This window comes from Notechis scutatus, chromosome Z (assembly GCF_049901735.1).
Source record: "Notechis scutatus isolate UNSWTSFEM ecotype Mainland chromosome Z, rNotScu1.2, whole genome shotgun sequence".
Lineage (NCBI taxonomy): Eukaryota > Metazoa > Chordata > Lepidosauria > Squamata > Elapidae > Notechis > Notechis scutatus.
The window spans coordinates 42,803,808-42,828,056 of NC_142025.1; the positions used below are offsets into that span (position 1 = coordinate 42,803,808).

The 24,249-nt window shown below is 36.8% G+C and overlaps 1 protein-coding gene across 4 annotated transcripts in view; it reads left to right on the top strand.

The window, feature by feature from the left end:
* The window catches only part of SLC25A13 (solute carrier family 25 member 13), a 160,020-nt gene that overhangs the window by 58,701 nt on the left and 77,070 nt on the right, over positions 1-24,249 (top strand). For all 4 annotated transcript variants that reach the window (XM_087945407.1, XM_087945406.1, XM_087945408.1 and 1 more), the window contains one exon: positions 3,805-3,920. In XM_087945407.1, coding sequence (XP_087801533.1) covers positions 3,805-3,920 — 116 coding nt within the window. The remainder of the gene's footprint in view (positions 1-3,804; positions 3,921-24,249) is intronic.

A 24,249-nucleotide genomic window follows, 5' to 3' on the forward strand; every position in this document is an offset into this window, starting at 1 on the left:
TGGCGGCTTGCCTCAGCTCCCATCTCGGAGAACAAACTGTTTGGCAGTGCACTTGAACCCCTCCTAATTGAAACCAGAACCAAAAAGAAAATTCTTCCCTCTCTTTTTCGTCAATCAGAGTCCAGATCACCACAGCCCTTTCGTAGGGATTCCTTTTGCCCCTTCTACCAACCCTACTATCCAAGATTTCAAAGACAGCCTGGATTCAGACAACAGACAGATAGAATTGAACCTGGGGACAGATATAGAAGGGGACTCCATCCTAGGAGACAATTTCGAGGAACAGGTTCTAGGCCCTTCCGCAGGTCCAAGTAATGACCACAATGAGATTTCCATTGGCGGTCGCCTAAAAAGGTTTGCCGACCAATGGGACTCCTCTACCACTGACACATAGGTCAGGAACACAGTACGATTTGGTCTGGCACGAGTTCAGCTCCACCCCCCCAGATTTTTTTATGAAGTCCCCAATTTCCAGGGATGCAGAAAAAAGGTTTCTCATGGACACAGCCATAGCACATTTCCTAGAGATCCGGGACATACAACCCGTCCCTTCTAATCAAAAAGGTCTTGGTTTTTATTCGCACCTCTTCATGGTCCCTAAAAGTTCAGGGGGATGGAGGGCAATCCTGGACTTAAAACGTCTAAACCAATATTTAATTTACCGAAAATTTAAAATGACCACTCTCCAATCCATCTTACTCAGCATCAGAAAAGACGATGTCCTTACCTCCATAGACCTCACAGAAGCTTACTTACATATCCCAATTAGGCCCTCACATTTCAAATTCCTTCGTTTCTGTTACAACATCCATTACAAATATATTGCTCTCCCATTTGGCCTAGCTTCAGCTCCTAGAACTTTTACAAAGGTCTTGGCTGTCTTGGCAGCATCACTCAGAGATAGGTCCATCCGACTTCAATGCTACTTGGATGATATTCTTATTCTGGCATCTTCCATCAATCAAGCAAATTCAAATACTCAAACTACACTTGTAACCTTACAACTACATGGGTTCTCAATCAATTGGTCAAAAAGTCATTTAACACCCTCTACTAGACTCATTCACCTTGGCGCCATCATTGACACCCTGGAAGGAAAGTTTTCCTCTCCCCTGACAGACAAGAAACATTAGAGATTTGGCTCAACAGATCAGAATTCTAAGGAAAGTACAAGTATGTCTCCTTCCTAAATTGCTCGGAAAAATGATTTCTTGAATTTCTATTATCCCCTGGGCCCGGTTCCATGCAAGAACTCTGCAATGGTTCCTGTTGCCATACCAACGCGCTGGGAGAGATGATGCCAGGACTTGCGTAAAAAACCAGGAGTGCAGCCACCATAGCAGCATGGGTGACCCAAGCTACAATAGAGGAGATTTGCCGAGCTGCAACCTGAGCTTCTCCATCTCCATTTATTAGAAATTATAAAATTGACGTATTTGCTTCTGCTGAGGCTTCATTTGGTAGGCGAGTTTTGCAGCAAGTTATTTCAGAGACAGTTAGGTCTGCAACCCAGACGGAGTCCCTCCCTTAGGACAGTGCCAAGCTTTGGTATGTCCCATCACTGGATGCTCTGAACATCTCATGGGAGAAAGGGCATTGGTACTTACCTGATACGCCCGTTCTCTGTGAGCTGTGAAGAGCATCCAGCCCCTCCCTTTTATTACGTCTGGTAGGGGGTCTGTTCCGGCCAGGGTTATTACACAGGCTTAAGCATATAGGGTATCAATACCTTGGCTTTGCAAAACTGGGGACACTAAGGAGGAGTCTCATGGAGGAGGAGGAGTGTCCTCAAGTTTAAGCCCAGCCTTCCTAGAAGGGACTGAAGCACCTTCCCATCACTGGATGCTCTTCACAGCTCACAGAGAATGGGTATATCAGGTAAGTACCAACGCCCTTTTTCAGCCATTTTATAACCTTTCTTGCTACAGTTGTTAAGAAAATCACTGCAGTTTTTTTTTTTTACTTAGTAACATAGTTATAAAGAGAATCTGCCTTCCCCATTGACTTTGCTTGTCAGAAGGTCACAAAAGCTGATTACATGACCCCAGAGACACTGCAATCATAAATATAAGCCAGTTGCCAAGTATTTGAATTTTGTTCACATGAAATGGGGATGCTTCTGCTGTCAGCGTGAAAAACTTTTTTCAGTGCCATTGTAACTTTCTAAATGAAAGTCATGCTCTACCTGTACTTCCATTGAGACTGATCTTGGAAGCTGCTGCATTTTTAATGGAAATGTGGAAAGGTTGATCCAAACAAGTGAACTTAATAATTTACTATTGGTGATAAATTATATTATCAACTAGTATATTTCATATTATAAAATAATATCTGAGAACTATCGAGCATCTTCAGTAAATCCTAAATTGAACCTTCCTACCTTACTAGTTAATAATAATATAAATAGCCCAACTTTTCACACATTTCATACAAAATACTTTTAATGAAGTATGATTTAATTGTGTGTGTGTGTGTGTGTGTGTGTGTGTGTGTATTTTCTATCTTTGAGTCAGTTTTCACTCTTGGAGGCTACCTGGGTATGTCCCTGCAGTTTTCTTGGCAAGATTTTGGAAGTGGTTTTCCATTGTCTATTTCCAAGGATTGAGAGAGAATAGCCCAAGGTCACTTACCAATAGCAGAACTAGAACTCATAGGCTCCTAGATGAATGCCTTACCTTGGTACACAAAGTGGCTTTTGTGATTACTCTGCAAGTTTTCTAGCAACCTAAAATAATTTCAAGATTTACTGCCCCACATGTCAAAAATAAATAAGCAACTGTTTTGAAAAATGGTTTATAGAAATCTGAGTGGCATATTTTGAGTGAAAGTTTGGAAAGAAAATATGACTGCACAATGAAACTAAATTATAATTACATTCTTTATCAAATAAGGCTAGATTGAGAAAATGTTCATCTCCCCAAACTTGCAATATTTAATTCTAGTGTCAAAAAATGGCCATTTCAATCATAATTAAGTTCTGTCAACAGTTTTAAAAGAAAATTCAACATAGACATATAGATAGGCCTTGCTTGACAACTGCCCCATTTAACATCCATTTAAAATTACAATGGCATTGAAAAAGTAGGTCCTTGTGATCACATGTTTGAAGTTTGGATGCTTCACTCCTGGTAAGTATTGTGACTGTCAATCGCCAATTGCATACTTCGCATCAGGCTTCCAAAAAGCAGAATCATTGGAGAAGCCAACCGGTAAAATCACAAGTTATGATCGTATAATATTTCAGTTAACCACTTAGCTGCAAAAGAGATATTGCTATACAGTTGGGTGTCCATGCGTTCTATTTTCCAGAGAGATGGCTCTTTATATGATGGAGTAAGGAAAATTGTAGATTTAAAAATGCTCATAAGCAAATAGCATCTGGTTAGCACACAGATCAAAGTTTTGCATTAAATGTCCAGATATGTATCAATACTTATAAACAAGCACAAAAATTTGTATGAATCTGTATCCCCTTTTGACTTACAAGACAAAGATTGATCTTGGCTGTGGAAAAAATGTGAAAAGAAAGGAATATGTTGAAAACTTATAACTTGATGCTGTTATTTCTAAAGACACTATGCTGTGGAAAAAATGTGAAAAGAAAGGAATATGTTGAAAACTTATAACTTGATGCTGTTATTTCTAAAGACACTATACATCTTCTGAAACAGGAAAGATTAATTTTGGGAGCTGCAGTTTCTATATGTGTGATGGCCAGGGTGGGAAAGACAGGTCTAAATGGATGTTCTATTTCAATATTCTACAAATAAGGGACTATATTTTTAATAACATTTTCTTCTGTAGGTTGATATCCTTTCAAGAATTTGTAGCATTTGAATCTGTCCTCTGTGCTCCAGATGCATTGTTTATGGTGGCATTTCAGCTTTTTGACAAAACGGGCAAAGGAGAAGTTACTTTTGGTAAGACTTTATTTTTACTTGTTTCCCTCTTTTTATCTTTTCCTTCATGTGGAGTTTTAATAAGTATGCATTGAAGAATTTTTTTTAGTTTTTATTCCTTAACTAGAATCTTGTTGCTTAATTTGTATTTATTTAAGAATCTGAAACTGAAAATAAGGTTTAAGTTTCAATAGAAGAGAATATCTGTAGTTCAGGGTTGAATTGTGAAGTTCTTGATATTCTCTGAGCTTGGTTGTTTAGAGTGATGTTATCTAGATGGGAAATGAAATGTCTATAATCCTAACCCAAACCCAGAGAGCACGAGGAATTCCAGTTTAAAATGCATTGTTTATTTGAATCATATACAGCCTTGTTTCTTTTAGCTTGGGACAGTATGCCTTGTATTCTTTCTCCTGTTTTTATTATTTGAAAAACCCTGTGAGGTGAGTGAAAGAGAGTGACTATCTCAAAGCTATCTAGTGTGCTTCAGTAGCTGAAAGTGAACTAGAAAGTTAGGATCTCCCAGTCCTAATCCATTGTCTTAACCACTGTGGTACTCTATCATAACCAACCACATTGGTTCTCTATGAAATTTTGGATGAGTCTAAAAATCTCCAGGTTTATGATAGCTAGCTAGCTGGATGGTTGGATGGATGGATGGATGGATGATATAGATATAATAAAAATACATATATTATTAAATATAAAGCCAGATCCCAACTGTTCCCTCACTGGAATCAAAGTAATTTTTAAACACAATTTCCGAAACTTTTCCAGTTTCATTGTAAGAGTTTTTACCAGAAAGTTAGAATACTGTACAGCAGGGCAGGGGTGCACAACCCTGGGCCGTGGCATGCCAGCAACCAGGCCACGCAAACAAGTGAAGGCCCATCCATGGTATGCAAGCAGCATGCAAAAACTACATAACCTCAGATCTACAGAAAAACTTTTCTTTATCGAACCGGTCTGGAGACTAAAAGGTTGAGAGCTGCTGCTATACAGCATCCTAATTCTTCATATAAAAATTACATGGATACGGTTCTGTCAAATGTAAGCATTATGGGACCCATTAATTTAAATGGAAGGATTTTTTTTTTAGAATGTTAGCTTAATTCTAGGTGTTTTTGAAATGCCATTACATATAATGAGGTCAAAATATCTTATAACTTTCATATGTAGAATTAAAAATAAATAAAAATACAACATATTTATGTATCATTGCTTTTAAATATTTTAAAATTCTATTGGTTACATGGTATTACAGGAAGTCCTACACTAATGGGACTGGAGAAATGATTTATGACAGTTATTACCATTGAACATCTCCATGATCAAAATTCATCTCCATGATCTCCATGATCAAAATAAAAACAGAGCTTGACAACTGACTCATTTTTATGATGGTTGCAATGTCCTAGGATCATGTGATTATCTTTTGCCACTCTCTGACAAGCAAAGTCATTGGGGAAGCCAGATTCACTTAAAATCCTGTCATTAATTTAAGCATTGAGTGTTTCACTTAACAACTGTGACAAAAGTTTATAAAATGGAGCAAAATTCACTTAACAACTGTCTCACTTAGCAATAGCAATTTTGGGCTCAATTGTCATAAATTATTGACCAGTCTTTCCATTTAATTCAAGCCGTACTTGTCATAAATTTAAGACTGCAAATATCAGTGGTGTAGTCTTTCCATTGTAAGGGTAGTATTTTTCTATGACCCATACTTAATATAAATCTAAAATTCTTCATAGCTTTATAAAATCTAATTTCAAAACCACATTCACATATGTGTTACTACTTTTCTAAAATTGTATTAATAAACCTAGTTAAACTAAAATTGGATCATGATAGAGAAAGCCGATATAATATGTGTGTCCTCTGCATCATATTGTACTTCTAGCATAAAGAAATAAACAAAGAATCCATTTACAGTACTCTCTTCTAAATCCTCAATAAACATCCAGAAAATCTGGTGTAGAACTAATCTTATTTTAGAAGCATGAGAAATTTAATAATCTTCTTTAAGATCAATTTGTTTGTTAGTATAGGGTACTCCAAAATTCATGCAAATAATTGAAATTCACCTTAAAAAATATTCTTAAAGTACTTTTAAAAACAGAGATTTAGAATAATCCAACATAATTTCTATGTTGATAATAATTAAAGAGTTTTTAATGCTGCTAATATGTAGCTGGACCAAATTGTAACATCAAAAAGTATCTTAATTGTATGTTCTGCCCTTTGGAATATAATCCCCTCCAAAGTGAAATTAGCCCCAACCCTTAAAGCCTTTTGAAAGCCTTCACTTGTGTTTTTTTCCCCATCATGCTGGGGGTCCGGGATTCCCTGGTAGCAGAGAACCGTTGGCTGCATCATATAAAATATTTTTTATTTTAACCCTCTCATGATCTCATGATCTTGTTTTGCTTATCTTTATGTGTTTCAAGTGGTTTTATAATGTTTTAATTGATGGTTTTATTGTATGATTTCAAGAGTCACCTTGTGCATCAGTCCTATTAATTTGACAAATAAGTACATAAAATAAAAATACAGCATTAGTTTTAGAGAACCTAAATTATTTCAGTAACTCAACATTGTTTCAAATAGCTGATATTCTCGAACTTAAACTTTTCAGAAGTAATTCAGGTTTTTATATGTGTGCATCTTTTTAAACATTTTCTTCTGATCTTTTAAAAAACAATATTATTTAATTTAAGTAATTATTATGATAATTATTATATTATCTTTTGCAGTTTTGCTCCTACATGCTCTATATTTTTAGATAAGTGTAGTATGTAATTTTAAGAATATATATTAGAAAATTCAGCATAAGTTCATATTTTCTATCCACATAATTGAAAAAAATATTGAAATTAAACTTTCTAGCTTGTAATTTATATATTGGTTTCAGATGGGATAGAAGCATTAAACTAGGCAAGTGGCAATTTAATTCTATAGATGCCTAAATTAGCTTCTAAGAATGACCTCTCCAATACACATGTAATGGTTCGTACCTATTGTCATGTAGAATTCTTTCTATCTAAATTTATGAGCCCCAAAAGACAATACCATTCCTGTCTCCCTCTCTCACACACACTCCCTCTCTCCCTTCCCCCCCCTCTTCTGGCTACATTTTTGCTGTTACACTACTTCATTTCTTCGTAATAAACAAAAAGAAAGTTTGCATGTATGCATATGTCTTCTAGTCAATATAGGATTGCCTGTATAATCTAGACAAGAGCTGTTGCATTCTTCCATTCAGTGGTCGGATGCAATTTTTTTTACTGCCGGTTCTGTGGATGTGGCTTGGTGGGCATGGCAGGGGAAGGATACTGTAAAATCTCTATCAGAGGTGGTATTTGCTGGTTCTCCGAACTACTCAAAATTTCTGCTACTGGTTCTCCATAACTGGTTAGAACCTGCTGAATACCACCTCTGCTTCCATTCTTTCAGCTATAGGAAAATAGCTGAAAATGCAAGTGATTTGAAATGAAGATGCAGCAAAGATTGAATATAAAAAAGATTAAAATGATGATGAATAAGTACAGCAAGTAACCTTATAATAAATATTTTTAAATATAATACCCTGTTTCTCCAACAATACGGCCTCCCCCAATAGGAAGTCCCAGCATGAAATGAAATTAAGCCCCTCCCCCCAAATTAAGGCCTATATTAAAACATGTGAAATGGGGGGGAATGGTGGGGGGGGGCTTGCCGTTAGGAAGTACCTTTGTTGCACACCCAGATATGGTGCTGCCTGCGTTGACCCCGATACGAAGTGCCCCACCAATGCCGAGGTCAACATTCAAGCCATTGCTGCCCGCCCGCCCGAAGATGCAAGGGGGGGGGGAATTAAGTCACCCCCGAAAAGACAACCTAGCCATTTTTTCGGGGCTCAAAAAAAAATAAGACCCAGCCTTATTATATGAGAAACACGGTATGGATAACTTTACTTTTTATTATTTAGTATTAACAGTAATAGAATAGAACAGAATACTTTATTGGCCAAGTGTGATTGGACACACAAGGAATTTGTCTTGGTGTAAATACTATCAGTATACATAAAGAAAAGGTACATTCGTTAAGAATCAAGAATCATAACATACAACACTTAATGATAGTCATAGGGTACAATCAACAATCAAATCATACTAGGAAACAGTCCATATAAATCGTAAGGATACAAGCAAGTTACAGTCCTACAATCACCAGTGGAAGGGGATGGGTGATAGGGAGTGATGAGAAGATTAACAGTAATAGTAGTGCACACTTTGTAAATAGTTGAACAATGTTGAGGGAATTATTTGTTTAGCAGAGTGATGGCGTTTGGGGAAAAACTGTTCTTGTGTCTAGTTGTTCTGGTGTGCAGTACTCTATAGCATCGTTTTGAGGGCAGGAGTTGAAACAGTTTTATGTCCGGGATTTGAGGGGTCCATAAGTATTTTTTAACAGCCCTCTCTTTTGACTCGTGCTATATACAGGTCCTCAATTGAAGGCAGGTTGGTAGTAATTGTTTTTTCTGCAGTTCTAATTATCCTCTGAAGTCTGTATCTGTCTTGTTGGGTTGCAGAACCAAACCAGACAGTTATAGAGGTGCAGATGATAGACTCAATAATTCCTCTGTAGAACTGTATCAGCAGCTCCTTGGGCAGTTTGAGCTTTCTGAGTTGGCACAGAAAGAACATTCTTTGTTGTGCTTTTTTGATGATGTTTTTGATGTTATGTGTCCATTTTAGGTCATGTGATATAGTAGAACCTAGAAATTTGAAGGTCTCTACTGTTGATACTGTGTTGTCTAGTATTGTAAGAGGTGGTAGTATGGGAGGGTTTCTTCTAAAGTCTACCACCATTTCTATGGTTTTGAGTGTGTTCAGTTCCAGATTGTTCCAGTTACACCATGTGGCAAGTTGTACAACCTCATGTCTGTATGCAGATTCATCATTGTCTCAAATGAGACCAATCACTGTTGTGTCACCAGCAAACGTCAGTATTTTAACAGATGGATCATTTGAGATGCAGTCATTGGTATATAGGGAGAAGAGAAGTGGAGATAGCACACAGCCTTGGGGGGCCCTGTGCTGATTGTATGGGTATCAGATGTGATTCCGCCTAGCTTCACGTGCTGCTTCCTGTCTGTTAGGAAGCTTATGATCCACTTACAAGTATGTTTGGGTACCGCTAGTTGGTTTAATTTACTTAGAAGAGTGTCTGGAATGATGGTATTGAATGCTGAACTGAAGTCTACAAAGAGGACCCTTGCGTAGGTATTTGGAGATTCAAGGTATTGTAGGATGTAATGCAGAGCCATGTTAACAGCATCATCTATCGATCTATTTGCTCGGTATGCAAACTGCATGGGATCTAACAGCAGATCCATGATGGTTTTCAGGTGGGGCAGCACAAGCCTTTCAAAGATTTTCATAACTACAGATGTTAGAGCAACTGGTCTAGTCATTCAGTTCCTTGATGGAGGGCTTCTTTGGCACTGGAATGATGGTAGAACGTTTGAAGCAGGAAGGAACATAGCACATCCCTAGTGATCTATTGAACATTCGGGGTGAAGATGGGGGCCAATTGGTCAGCACAAACTTTTAAGCAAGAAGGAATTATCTTGTCTGGCCCTGGTGCTTTTCCTGGCTTCTGTCTGTGTAACAGATCTTGCACTTCTTTTTCTGTGATCACCAGAGGTTGTGAGCCCAATGGATTGAGGCCAGTTGTAGGAGGCTTGGCTGTTGTTGGTGAGATGTGGGTTGTGGAGATAGGCGGCTGTAATTTCTTTTCAAACCTGCAGTAAAACACATTCAGGTCATCTGCTAGTTGTTGATTTCCTTCTGCCTGGGAAGGAGGTTTGCTGAAGCCAGTGATGTTTTTAAGAGTTTTCCACATGTTTGCTGGTTCATTTGTTGAGAATTGATTCTTTAACTTTTCAGAGTAGCTTCTTTTTGCTGCTCTGATTTCTCTTGTTAATATGTTTCTGACCTGGTTGTATATAGCATTCTGTCACCTTTTCTGTGGGCTTCCTCTTTGGAACAACGTAGCTGCTTAAGTTTGGCTGTGAACCAAGGTTTATTGTTACTATATCTTTGCAGGTTCCTTGTTGGTACACATAAGTCTTCGCAGAAGCTAACATGATGTTACAGTATCTGTGAGCTCATCTAGGTCTGCAGAGGCATCTTCAAAAACATTCCAATCAGTGCACTCAAAGCATGCCTGGAGTTTCAGCTTTGCCTCATCTGACCAAGTCTTCACTGATTTAATTGTTGGTTTAATGTTTTAAGTCTTTGTAGGCAGGTACAAGGTGAATCATGCAGTGGTCAGAGTGTCCCACAGCTGCTTGTGGTAAAGACCTATAAGCATCTTTTACTGTTGTGTGGCAGTGGTCTAAAGTATTTTTGCCTCTGGTGGGACAATTTATATGCTGGAAATATTTTGGGAGCTCTTTCTTTAAATTTGCTTGATTGAAATCTCCTAAGATGATGGGAAGGGAACCTGGGTGTTTTGCTTCTGCCTCCATAATTTGATCAACAAGAGTTCGTAATGCCTTGTTTACACAGGCTTGTGCAGGAACATACACAGCTATTAGGAGAAATGAGGAGAACTCAGGTGGAGAGTAAAATGGCTTGCAGTTGATGTGTAAAGACTCTAAGTTTTCATCACAAAACTTATATATTATAGTTATATCCTGAGACCAGCTGTTGTTGATATATAAACAAAATTCCTCCACCCTTTTTTTTAGCTGATGTCTCTTCAATTCTGTCTGATCTAAATGTCTGAAATCCTGGGATGTATATGGTGTTGTCCCCATGAATTTGTGGATTAAGCCAGGTTTCAGTAAAACAAACAGCTGAATTATAAAAATCAGAATTTCATCTATTTAAGAGATGAATTTCATCCATCTTGTTAGCCAGTGAGCGTAAATTAGTCAGAAAGATTGAAGGGAGACAAGTTTTTCCCCCCCTATTCCTTAGTCTATTTAAAATTCCCGCTCGTTTACCATGTCTCCTCTTCCGGCGTGGTCGCTTCTTTGCTTTCTTTGTTGTAATCCATAGCACCAGGGAATTGGTTAGAATCTCCTCCGCGTTTGCAAAGACAGGTGGGGGTGGGGAATCAGAAAGCTGCTCCTTAAGGAAACATTGCCTAATTCTTAGCAGATGGTCCCGTGGGTATGAAATCCATTGTAAATTGCAGTTAATAATAAAGAATAAAGAAACCATTAGAGAACATTTCACCGAGGCAGCTGTCATTGGCGCCATCTTGGCATTCAAGAAATATACTACATATTAGCACTGTATAAAGTAGCAATAAGAGCCTTGGAAAAATATTCAAGTGCAGGCGTGGAATTCTACCAGTTCGGACTGGTTCTATAGAACCGGTTGTTACGATTCTGCACAATTCGGAGAACCAGCAAATCATGCCACTGGCTGGCCTTGCCCCTCCTAGCGGGGTGGGAGAAGTGCCTGCGAGCAGAGCTAAACCTTCTTTAGGACTGAAGCTTCTATTTTTCAGTGCAGATTCAGGCAGCAGATTGCAGAAAGGTACATCTGTAAGTGACTGTGATTCTGCAAGCAACTCAATCTGCCTGCCTGCTTTGTCTGATTTTGGGTAAAAGTTGCTCTTTTTTAAATAAAAAGTTCAATATTTACATACATGGTGTGTTGTGAGTTAATTTTGTGAGTTTGCTTGCTAGCTAATTTTATGAGTTTGCAAGCAAATTTTATGTGACAGACTCAGGCAGAAGATTGCAGAAAGATCTGTGAGTGACTGTGATTCTGTGAGCAACTCAATTTGCCCGCCTGCTTTGCCTGATTTTGAATAAAAGTTGCTCTTTTTTAAATAGAAAAAAATCAATATTTACATAAATATTTACATACAAGCCACACCCAGCCGGTCATGTTATCACCAAGCCACATCCACAAATTAAGCCACATGCACAGAACCAGTTGTTAAGAAATTTGAATCCCACCCCTGTTCAAGTGTAATGATAGCTTTATAATTAGAAAGATCAGACTCACAGGGGCTGTAGTTTTCCCTATGACACTCTTTTCTATAGAAGTTGGGACCTTGAAAACCAGGATAAAAAAATATGCTTTTGAACTTTAGTGTAGGAGAAGACACCCGAGAATGCTATAGTTAGCTAAGAAAACTATCAAATGAATCCTAGAATAACAGAGTTGGAAAAGACCTTGGAAGTCTTCTAGTCTAACCCTCTGCTACAACAGGAAAGCCTATACCATTTCAGACAAATGGTTGTCCAATCTCTTCTTTAAAATATCCAGTGTTGGAGCATGCACAGCTTCTGGAGCCAAATTGTTCCACTTGTTCTGCCAGGAAATATCTCCTTAGTGCTAGGTTGCTTCTCTTCTTGATTAGTTTCCATCCATTGCTTTTTGTCTTCCTTCAGGTGCTTTGGATAATAGAGTGGCTCCTTTTTCTTTGTGGAACCCCATTAGATATTAGAACACTGATCTATCATGTCATCCCAGTCCTGCTGTGATGACCCGTAGTCTCAAAACCCAAAACATACATTAAAGTCTGGTAATGCCTTCAACTTAACATCACTGTTTATATATAAATATAAATATAAATAATATAAATATAAATATAAATAATATAAATATAAATAAATATTATTTGGGTTTCACCAAAAAAAAAACCATAATACAAATAAAACATCTGTCTTTGAGAATAGCCTGATCATGGGTTATCACTTCTTCACACAGACACAAACTCAATTTCATGTTCATCTTTGTATTCTATTCCATGTCTTATTACTATTTAACATTTTCTACATAGTTTTTCCCCTCCCTTGATTTTCTGAACTTTATTTTTAATTATCTGATATTTTAATTCAAATCGTTATATTTGTACTTTTTGTCTTTCCTGTTTCAATTTCATATTATCTTTTCTCATTAAACAAATTTTCCCCTGTAGTTACTAATTGGAGTATGACATCTTTATGTCTTTTAATTTTGTCCATTCAACTCTTATTTAAACTTCAATTTATACCTTTAAGATTATAGCAATCATAACTTCCAATCAAATTCTGCTTGGTACATTCTTAAAGTACACACTATATTCTTAAAGAAAAATTTATATTTGTAAATAAAACACTCATTCCATTCCAATTCAATTCTATCATTAATATTCATTAAAATCTTAACATCTTTTTCTTTTCAATTGAATATCATACTTCCTTGTGAACACTTATAAACTTTCCATAATTAATTCTTTTTTTTCATATTTTTCTTCACTTATATTTTTATAAATCATTAATAATAATTAACGTTCCCATCCTTTCCTAATTTCATTCTCTCATTCACTTTCTTTCATATATCTATTAACAGACGTGCCACTATATTACAATAAATATTTTATCCATCATTTTAGTCATCATATTTTCTAAAAATTATTTCTATTTCTAATATAACAATACTATCTTATGTACCATTGCAGAATCCCTTTTCAATTAAATTTTCACCCATTATCTCTAAACAGGCTCATACTTTCAATCCTTGTACCTTTTCCCTGTTTCTCTGTATCTTGTTTCTGTCTTTTATAACTTCTTTTCCTTTCCTCTTCCCCCACTTCTACTCCCTCCCCTTTTTCCCCTTGTCTCTCTACTTCTAATTCTCTCTTCTGTGATCTCCTCTTCTGTTGCTTTCTAATATTGTAATTATTTTTCAAAGTATTCTTTTTTTTTGGTTGCTTTTTCAAATCTTAAACTATTTACTCTCTTTCCCCCTTTCCTTCCCCCACATAACATTACTTGATCATTAAAGATGGCTTCTTCTTTGTCCAGATCTTCTTGTTCTATAACTATTTTTTGTTGTTTCTCATAGTTCCAGATCTCCATTTCTAAGAGTTGAAATACGAAGCCAAAAGAACCTCTCCCTTCTTGTTCATCTTCTTTGTACTTTTAAAGTTCCATTTTCAGTTCTTCTAAAAGTAGTGCCATTTTAAACACTTTTAAACAACCATCCGATTGATTTTAGTCATTTAAATGCAATAGCCAATAATCCAAAAATCACCAAATAATCCAAAGCTGTTTCTTCTTGCTTCTTTTTTCCACTTTTTCTTCCTGGGGTTCTATTATTTTGTTACAAAGTTTCAGTTGAAGTGTATCTTCAATTGAAGTGTATCTTTTAGGAAGTATCTTTTAGTTTCCCTGTAAATTCTTTTTAGTTCCAGGCAGTCTCCTCCATTTTTCCAGATCCTGACCTTTTATTCTTTTTCTGTCCTTTCCTGCCTTTAAAAGTTTTTAAATATCCAAAAAGCTTTATTATCCCTTTTACATTTTAATTTCAGCTTAAACGCCTATTAATGTCAAAGTGGATTTTTGTCAATTTCTTAATTAAGTCTCTTAGTTGTCAGTATAAGGAAGGAGGAAGAAAAAAAACCCAAATCCTTTCCCTTTTCTCTCTCCGCCGCTTCAAAATCTTCTTTACAAAGAAGATTTTGAAGCGGAGAGAGAAAAGGGAAAGGATTTGGGTTTTTTCTTCCTCCTTCCTTATACTGACAAGGGTACCTTACGTTGTTGCTTTTTCAGTTTAACCTGTTCAGCCAGAACTTTCTCTTCTTATCTTCCTCCTGCACTTTCTTTTCCGGTCGAGTTCTTCTTTGGGGTGGCCATTTCTGACCACCACTGCAACCGCCTTCAGGAAAGGGAGTTGTGGCCAGCTGGGGAGGAGAGATGCGGCTCTTCTCAACCCTTCTGGCAGTCTCCCCCCTTTTCACCACCTCTATGGGGTGGCTTAGCCCCAAAACCAGCTGGCACGGGACGCTCCGGTGGTGAGCACGGATCGAAACTGCGCACAATTGTGGTTTCGGTCTGCCAGCAAAGGAACTCAAACCAGAAGTAACCCAAAACATACATTAAAGTCCGGTAATGCCTTCAACTTAACATCACTATTTTATTAGGCACAGTTTAAAGTCACAAAAGTAAATAATGAGGCAAAAAGAAAACCAAAACAAACCGCATTGATGAGAGTTCCAAAGCAAGCTAAGATAATTAATCATACATTCCAGGAGGAAAAGGGAGGAGAGTCCATGGGAAGAATGCCAGCAACGATAAACCTCTTTCAAAGAAAACATTAAACTTTGACTCCAGCAATTCTGACTGCGTAGTTACAAACTTATATACATAGCTCCCAACTGCAAGCCACGGGGAGGATCATGGTAATCTCCTCCTGAGTAAACCTCGTTTTTTCCTGATCCTCTCCTCCCTGCGTGACAGCCTCTGCCCTTCCCCAGCCTCCTCCGCCACCTCTGGAGCCACATTCCCACTCCCTGTTGGCTGTTCCTCCTCTTCCTCAGAGTCAGTCTCCACCAGGGGCATGACACTTACTTTTTATTAAATTAGACATATGCAGTTCTTGCAACTGTTCCTCATATGTTTTAGCCTCCAATCCCCTATTCATCTTTGTTGCTTTTCTCCGCACTCTTTCTAGAGTTTCAACATCTTTTTTATATTGCGGCCACAATATTCCAAATGTGTCTTACTAAAGCACTATAAAATGGTATTAACATTTCACGTGATCTTGATTCTATCCTAGATTATCAGATTTGGAGCACATGATGTGAAGAGTAGCTCTTTTGAAGAGTTGCTAGAATAGGTGAAAGGAAAAACAAGAGGATATAATAAGGTGGATGGACTCAATTGGACTCCATCCAGCAACAATGGACTAAATTCCAGCCACAATTTTGCTACTCTTAGAAGATTTGAATCATAAGGTTAGATATAGATCATGCTGAAGGAAAGCTATGTATATAGGACTATGTGTTAAAACTAACTTGATGGCACATAATCAATCAATCTCTGGTGGTCTAATTAGCATGTTCTATGTTGTTTGGTCTGTTAGGGGCCAAACTTTTTTCTCAAAAGGGCAAAGGTGCATTGTTTTAATGTAGGCAATAGAGTAAAAAGTGGACCAATAAATAAGTATAAAGCAACAGTTTATGTTCCTTAGAGATTGTTAATGAGGTTTGTATCACTGGAAATAAGCCACGAAGACTGTGAACTCCTAACAATAATTTGATGAAGCTTGCTGCAGGCATCTTTAAAAAAAATCACTGTACTGTTTCTTATTGGATTATACTGATCGGACAGTTAAGTGAACCAGAATATGTTATCAGAAACTGAGAGTAAAAATAAATTGCTTGCAAATTGATCAAGGTTGGACTGTTTTCATGAAACAAAAATGCTACCAATAAAAGTTATATCATAAAAATAAGAATGAACATTTAATGCTCAGATACATAACATCTCTATGTCCGAATACAGAAAGTTTATTAGCTTTTTTAAAAAAGGGAACTGAACTGAAGCAGGCTTCTTACAAGAAAACTCTAACTAGCTAAAGTAGACCTATGTGTGATATTAAAATTTTCAAGAAATCTCAATCTAGCTGCTAGGAAAATCTCTGCACTAAGTGAGGTGCATCTGCCAAAAAAACATTTGCACTATATTTGTATTAAATCAAAGCATTTAATATGTGATTAAATAGCAAGTGTGTTACTTCAGATAACATCAGGAAGTCCTTGTTTTACTACACCATTGTGATTTTCTGCCACAAACTGTACTAGTGGGACCAACTTAGTCCTAAAACCTTGAAGCTCTTAAAAAGGGGTGATTCCAGATATAATGCTATGACATTGATTAAAATAACCCAGCCATTCATATTACCAAACATCTGTTAAAATATGGAGGCCTTTCCATGCACATCTCTATACATGTTGGTTTCCACATTCTGGGCTTTAACATATGGAAGCCAAAACATAGGTAGCTGTTTAACTGAGAAGAACAAGTTTCTTGTAGTCCCCATAACTCTGCACACAAACCCTAGTAATTCTATTTTAATTTTAGTGCAATTTTAGAAAAATTACTTGCTAACCTTTTGTGATAGAGCAAAGGCACAGTTTATGAACAAATCAGTAAGCACAGCCAGAGGCCATTGCTTTTCTACACAGCCTCCTCACTCTGCTTACTCTCCCAGACTCCCCAACTGTTAATGCAGTTTTTAAAATAAGGGAAGTTAGTTTTTGTTTCTATAAATCGTATGAAATGGGAGATGGTAGTGTGTGTTGATGTGCAGCTAATAGAGACTGCATGGCCTTTTGTATCCCATCTTAAACTGATGTGTTGCTCTTTGCCTGGAGTTAAAGATCTCAGCGGGAAGGTAGAAGAAAGTTTAGTTGGCTTTTAAATTTGAGACAGAGAATAAACCATTGCTTCTTTTTCCCCAAGTGTTGACAGGCATATAAAAACTGATAATGTAAGTCCAGGGTTTAAGAGATTTAACAATTTTCTCTTTGGGGGGTATTACTGAATTTTAAATGCCTTTTTTTTAAAAAGGGAGAATACTTTGATATCTTTTATGACATGGTTTAATAAAGAAAAGTTTAGGTGCATGGGTCTAAATGTCAACATTTTAAAGACTAATTATTCTTTTAATAACCTTTGCCTTTTGATATAAGGGCTACATGTGATGAGATAGAACTGATTTAATAACCTATGGCTTTAAATATATTAGAAGTAATGGTTTAGAATTTGTGTCCTTCTTCCAAGAGTTGTAGTACTGATACAGAAATTCTTCCTCTGTTTCACATCCCCAGTTTTATAGATAAAGTAACTTGAAACCTGAAGGGTTGCCCTAATTTTAAAAGCTTGTAGAATAAATCATGTTGACATTATTTGAATATTCATACATATGCTCAGAGAGATCTAATAATAAGCCAGCTAGAAATGACTTCAATAATCACAGGTATGGGACAAATAGACTTCAGCAGTCTTTTACCTTATTAAATAATAAGAACCGCTTCACAAAAGGAAAAATGTTCTATATATGATATTTTGTTAAATATTTAGTTCTATATACTATTTTAATTTAATTCCATATTCTATTTTAACATGACATTCCTTTCACTCTTGGAATTTGCAATGATCTTGATAAATATGCATTTTGCCATACATTGAGATGAAAATAAATGAAACCTGTAGCTTTTTCCCCAATCATTGCATAAATAGAAGAATATGTAGGAAATAGCATTTTACTGAATTTATTAAGGTTTAACTTGTAGGTTGTGTTTCTGATGCTATTAGGGCATGGAATGAAAGAAGCAAGTATATTTTGTTATTTTAGTAATCAGAGTAATAGTAGCATAAAAGCTAATAATAGTTAACACCTTTATAATTTTGTTGTTAGTTGTGAAGTTGTGTCCAATCCATCGCAATCCCATGGACAACATTTCTGTAGACCAGGAGTTGCCAACTTTTTGGACCTCACGGTCCACCAAACTCAATATTTTAAATCCTGTGGACCATTCATGTGAATTATGACTGACATGGATTGCTGATGTTGGTGGGAGGGAGGGAGAAAGAGAGAGTGAGAGATCTGATCTAACCTCGGAGGGCTAGTGATGCTCTCTCTCTCTCTCTCTCTCTCTCTCTCTCTCTCTCACACACACACACACACACACACACACACACACACAGATCCCTCACCCCCCCACACCTCCTCCAAGACAGCCACATTCCTAGCCTGCTTTTGAGTTCCGTTCTCGGGGGGTGGAAGAAAAAATCCGATCTAACCTCAAGGGCTGGTGATTTTCTTTCTCTTTCTCTCTCTCTCCCTCACTCTCCCTCTCACACACACCCTCCAAGGCAGCCACATTCCTGGCCTGCTTTTGAGCTCCGTTCTCAGAGGGAGGGGTGAAAAAGAGAGATCCGATCTAACCTCGAAAGCTGGTGATTTTCTTTCTCTTTCTCTCTCTCCCTCACAAACCGCCACCCCCTCCAAGGCAGCCACATTCGTAGCCTCCTTTTGAGCTCCGTTGTTAGGCTTCATACAAGGAAAGCAGCAGAAGTCTTTCTTTCCCTCCCCCAAACTCCAAATGAGTCTTTGCCAGTGCAGCCTCTTGGAGCAGGATGCCTTGCAGGGTCCCAAAGATTCATTTCTGGCAGAGTTTGGGGGAGAAAAATACTTTTGCTGCTTTCCTTGCATGCAGCCAAAAGCAGAAAAAGAAAGAAGCAGAATAAGCAACCCAGTGGCCAGACAAGTTCCCCTCTCTGCCCTTTCCCTACTTCCCTTACTACCTCGTGTTGCTCCTAATGCAAGCAATGCAACTATGGGCCTTGTGTTCCCGCAGGCCATGTGGGCAGCACAGCCTTGTGTTCCCCCGCAGCCTGGATTAATTGCTTTGGGGGGTGCTCTGGGGGTGACATTTCTCTGCGGACCACCAAAATTTTCTCGCGGACCACCAGTTGGCGACCACTGCTCTAGACCTTCCTGTTCTCTACCATCCTCCGGAGTCCATTTAAGCTCATGCCTACTACTTCAATAACTCCCTCCAGCCACTCCATACTCAGTCGTCCCCTTCTTCTTTTGCTCTCAACCATTCCCAGCATTAGGTTCTTCTCCAGTGAGTCCTTCCTTCTCATTAGGTGGCCAAAGAATGTGCGTTTCATCTTTAGGATCTGGCCTTCTAAAGAGCAGTCAAGATTGATCTCTAGGATTGACCAGTTTGGTCGCCTTGCAGTCCAAGGGACTCACAGGACTCTTACCCAGCACCATAGTTCAAAGGCCTCAACTCTTCTGTGCACAGACTTTCTTATGGTCCAATTTTCACAGCCATACATTTATATTTATATCATACCTTTACAATAATAATCTATAATAAAGCAAAATAGAGCGTAGGTTTTGAATTTAGAATATTTCATAAAACAAGGAAGCAAATATAATTGTTGCTATATTTTAAATACACAATTACAAATATACAGGTAATTCTAAGGATATGATGAAATTGGGACCAGGATTGTCATCACTAAGTGATGCAATCATAAAGCACAATGTCACATGGCTTAGTGATAAAAACATAAGATGTTATTATAATCCCAATATGTGTAAGTTGTTAAATGGATTAAGGAGTATAGGGATACTGCAGAGGACGCCTGTGAGGACCACTGCAGACTGTACACCGGGGGAGGCAGTAGTTGGAATGTTAGTGCAGTGCAAGTATAGAGACGGGACACTTAATGGAGCAACATGTGACCTTCCCTAATGTCTTTCCTATCAACTTTTCTTAAGGGAACCTAGCAGGGAAGCAAACGGCAATCACATGACCATGGGGTGCTGAAACTATCATAAATGCAAGCTAGTTACTAAGCACCCAAATCATGAACACATGACTGTGGGAATAGTGCAGTAGCTAGAACTTGGAGGACCTACAGTAAGTACAGTAAGGACTATCTATATTTTAAATAAATTAATAGTTACTTGTTTCCCCTGTCATAAAAAATGCAGTCATGGATAGAATACTACCCTGCTTTCTTTTAGTCACTTCTTGAGTGCCATGTTCTGCAAATAGATTTCAATATATTGTTATGTTGTTGTTGTCCAGTATTACACAATTACTTTCATTGCTCCATCCTATTGAATTCAAAGATCTAGTGTCAGATTAATTTATTCAAGGAGGAGTGACAGGACAAGAGGCAACACAGTCTAGAGCTGGTTAGAGAGTCAAAGGAACAGAGTTAGGATAGCCAGCCCTAGAATCTCCCAAAGTATATCCATTCATGTAACAAGAATAAATATTTAGTTTGGCAAAGTTCTGTTTATTGGATGTAAGCAAATAAAGAACTGAAATTTCCCTGAATTGATTTTTGTCATTCTTGGAGTGGACATGGCAAAATGATTATATTTTTTTGCTTAGTTTTCAAATCTGAAGTAAGGGAAGGGTTGGAAGCTTTAATTTATACTCATAAATACTAATATAATTTGAAATTGAGATGATCGTTACATTTTTTTATTGATCATTAACATATTTCTTCCTGTCATTATTTAGAAATATATATACTAACATACTCACTTCACTCTCAAAAAATCAGGAAAACATCATATTGTCCAGGTTAATTGCCCTGGGGAGGCCTATCTTAGTAATAATAACTGCTTTCAATAAATTCAGTCTTTAATTTTTTGTTTTCATTTCCAGTTTTGTTGCAGTTTTTAGAATCCATAAAGCATGAGTTATCTGAAGTAAATTTACTACTTGTGAGCAGTCAGAGTTAAACTGTGGAATAAAAATTCACACCGGCACTAAATTGTATTCTCTGTTGTTGTAAGCTATCTTGTCAGAGATCAGTGGAACAGCACAGAAACTCTTCCAGTTCAATGGGTCAAAATTCCACTTTTTATGAAAGGCTAAATGTGGATTTTCACAAATGAGTATAATGGCTCCAATTTTGAAAAAGAGATAACCGGGATCACTTCCCGTTAGTGAGCTCATTCAAAATGTGGCTTGTTCAGGTGGCTAAAATATTGCTTTCTTCATCCTATTTTTAAAGAAAAGGGGAGAGCCAAGAATAGTTGTAGAGAAGATAAGAGAGGTACTTGGAAAGTAAATTCAAACTGTCTTGTTAACTGACCTGAAATATAACTGTCTTTCATAAGACAATAGTATAGAAGAAAAGGTCTGTTTATTAACCAGCAATTTTAGAATGAGTTTGACCTATCTCAGCTGAGAGGGGAAAAGAAAAAATAAAGCTACAGTAGTAGCATCAGAGGGGTCCTTAATTCAGAATTTGTTCAATTGCAAATAAACCTGTTATCCTGAAGAAATTGAAGATAAACACTCTTAGAATCATGTTGGTTAAATATCAGACTCCTTAATATTTGTCCAATGGTTGCAGTTTTACCCTTGTAAATATATAAATATTCATTTATTCTTCTTGCAAAAGAAAAATAATCATAGATATTAATAGTATGAAGCCACTGCTTCAGTTTGGAGCTATACCCACTTTTATCTTTTATTTATCTCGAGAAAAAAATAAGTAAGTGTGATGTTATTTTAAATTTTTGCTCATCATATTACAACCATATGTCATGGTCAACAATGATTGTGGAACAACATAATTGAGTTGTCTACTATTTTTTAGAAGGAAATATAGGTATGATTTAAATAAACCAAGAAATCATAGAGTGTGATTTGAAGTGCACATAAATCTTAAAAGGTAATTGGGGCACACAACTTACCCAACTTTGAAAAACTAAGCAAAATCAAATCCAAGTTAGTACTTGGATGAGAGAGCAATAAAAAATCCAAGGGCTGTTGAGTAGACCAGAAATCTGAAAAACATCCCAGAAGAACAAACTATGTTTGTTGTGTGGCCAAAATACAGTAGTAATGGGCCATGAAGATGCCAGGAGTCAAGAAGAGTTTATACAAAAATAACCTAATTTCATATACTATATACTGAAAAATTTCGTGACAACAGTGACTGACCGGAAACAGGTCTTGAGATTATGGTAGAGAGTTACTAAACCTCAAGATAGACATTTTTCATTGCTGAAGGAGTCACAGGACAATTGATCTGTTTTCTCCTCCAGATAAAGGAAAGATTTTTCTGTGAATTTTGGCTCTTAGTAAATAAGGCAAGGTTGAGTGACATGTTTTGGATGAGGTGATGATGGAAAATGAGTGAGGACACAAAGATCTCTATTTTTCCTAATATGGGATTAGAAGAGAATTTGGGGATTCATGTGCTTACAGTTTCAAAGCAGTGGGAAATAGTACTGTTGATTTTTGGTTATTGTGTGATTATGGTTGTGTTTCAGTAAATGGGTACAGATCAGATGCTACATTCGCTGGAAATTTCTTATGGCTGTTATTATGCCTTGATACAAATCTATGCAATCATATTTCAAATATCTTTCAGCAGTTTTACCATTGAATCTAAAAATTATATTGAAGAACTGTGAAGATATAGAAAAAATTGCAATCTATAATATAAGATGTTTTTTAGGAAAAAATGTGAAATCATGGCTGGTATAAGCAGTGGAGAGTTAAACTGCATTTTATTGCACAAAATATTGTGATGAAATTGATTTAGAAACATTGCTGAAAATAAAGACATAAATAGCTACAAGTCATGTTGGAAAATATGTAATGCTAAGGCCAGTTGTAACATACAACTATAACATTAAATTGGGCTGATGAAGAAATAATAATGAGCTTAAATTGTGCTGTCAAAAACTGTTGACACAATTTCAGACAAGAAGAACAAACACTTCAATATTAAATGAAAAATACAGGCTCCATTAATAATGCCCTAAAGTTTAAATATTTTAGACATGTAATACAAAGGCAAAATGATTAATGAAGACAGTGTTTGGAAAAATAAAAGGCTACGTACTATGAGGACACAAGCATGAGCATATAGAAACTCTTGGTGAAATGTTAACTGTTGGATCATGACTGAACAATGAAGTTGTGATGCATGTATAGTGTCTTGAATTTGATGCAGTGTATTGCTAAATACTAATTGTTTAATAAAGCATTAATATACTAATAGTAATAGATATTTTTGTTAAGATGCTGTACAATGGACAATGATTTTGGGGATAAATGCAGTTGGGAGATGGTAAGAACATTTTATAGCTGATCAGACTTATATACAGTAGATAATGCAATAGATGTGGCAAAATATATTTTTGCTTTTGTTGGCCAAATCTTTGCTGCTTTTAAGCAGACAAGGTTTGATAGATGGCTAAATCATATCTAGTTATAGCTATCAAAACCATCTGCCAATTTTAGCACCACTGCAATAGATGGGTAGCTTTCTGCCAGCTGGTAATTTCTGTCATGATTGTATAATCAGATTTTGGATCCTCTGCAAAAGCATATTTGTTAGCAAAGTTAAGTATGTTTATCTTTCCTTTTTTTTCAAAATGGAAAGACTTATTGTGTGCAAGAGAAAAGTTGAACTTGACCAGTATTGCTAAAAAAGAGCCTAATTCAAGGAAGTATGGTGGAAGTTATATATCACTTGGTAAATTATGTATTTAATTTTCTGTGGGATTAGTACATTTTCCTCCTACTTACTCAGGAGGCGGGGCAAGAAAGACTCTAATACTGATTACTGCTGGAAATTATGGTTCTCTTGTCAATTCTGACTTTGTCCTGTTCCATTTATGAGCTCCACCTGTCAATAGAATTGTGTATTTTTATATTTTTCTTTAATTTTTAGCTTACCTTTTCTTCTTTTTTTCTTCTTTAAAAATCCAGTATATCATTTCTTACCCATACCTACCTCCAATTAAATAATTAGTTTTATTCATGATGGGGGTTTGCAAATTAATTTGCCATTTAACAGTCATAGCATTGAGGTGTTTGAGAACCTGTAAATAAAAAATAAAAAAACCTCTCTACTTTTGGGTTTCCCAAAGCTTCTAGTTGAATACCGGATAGAGAATTCTAGACTAGATAGCACTTTGATCTTTCCAGGGAAATCATCTTAGAGACAATTCTTACAGGGGTTAAGGTGTTGGACTGAATAGGGAAGATATGTATTTTGTTC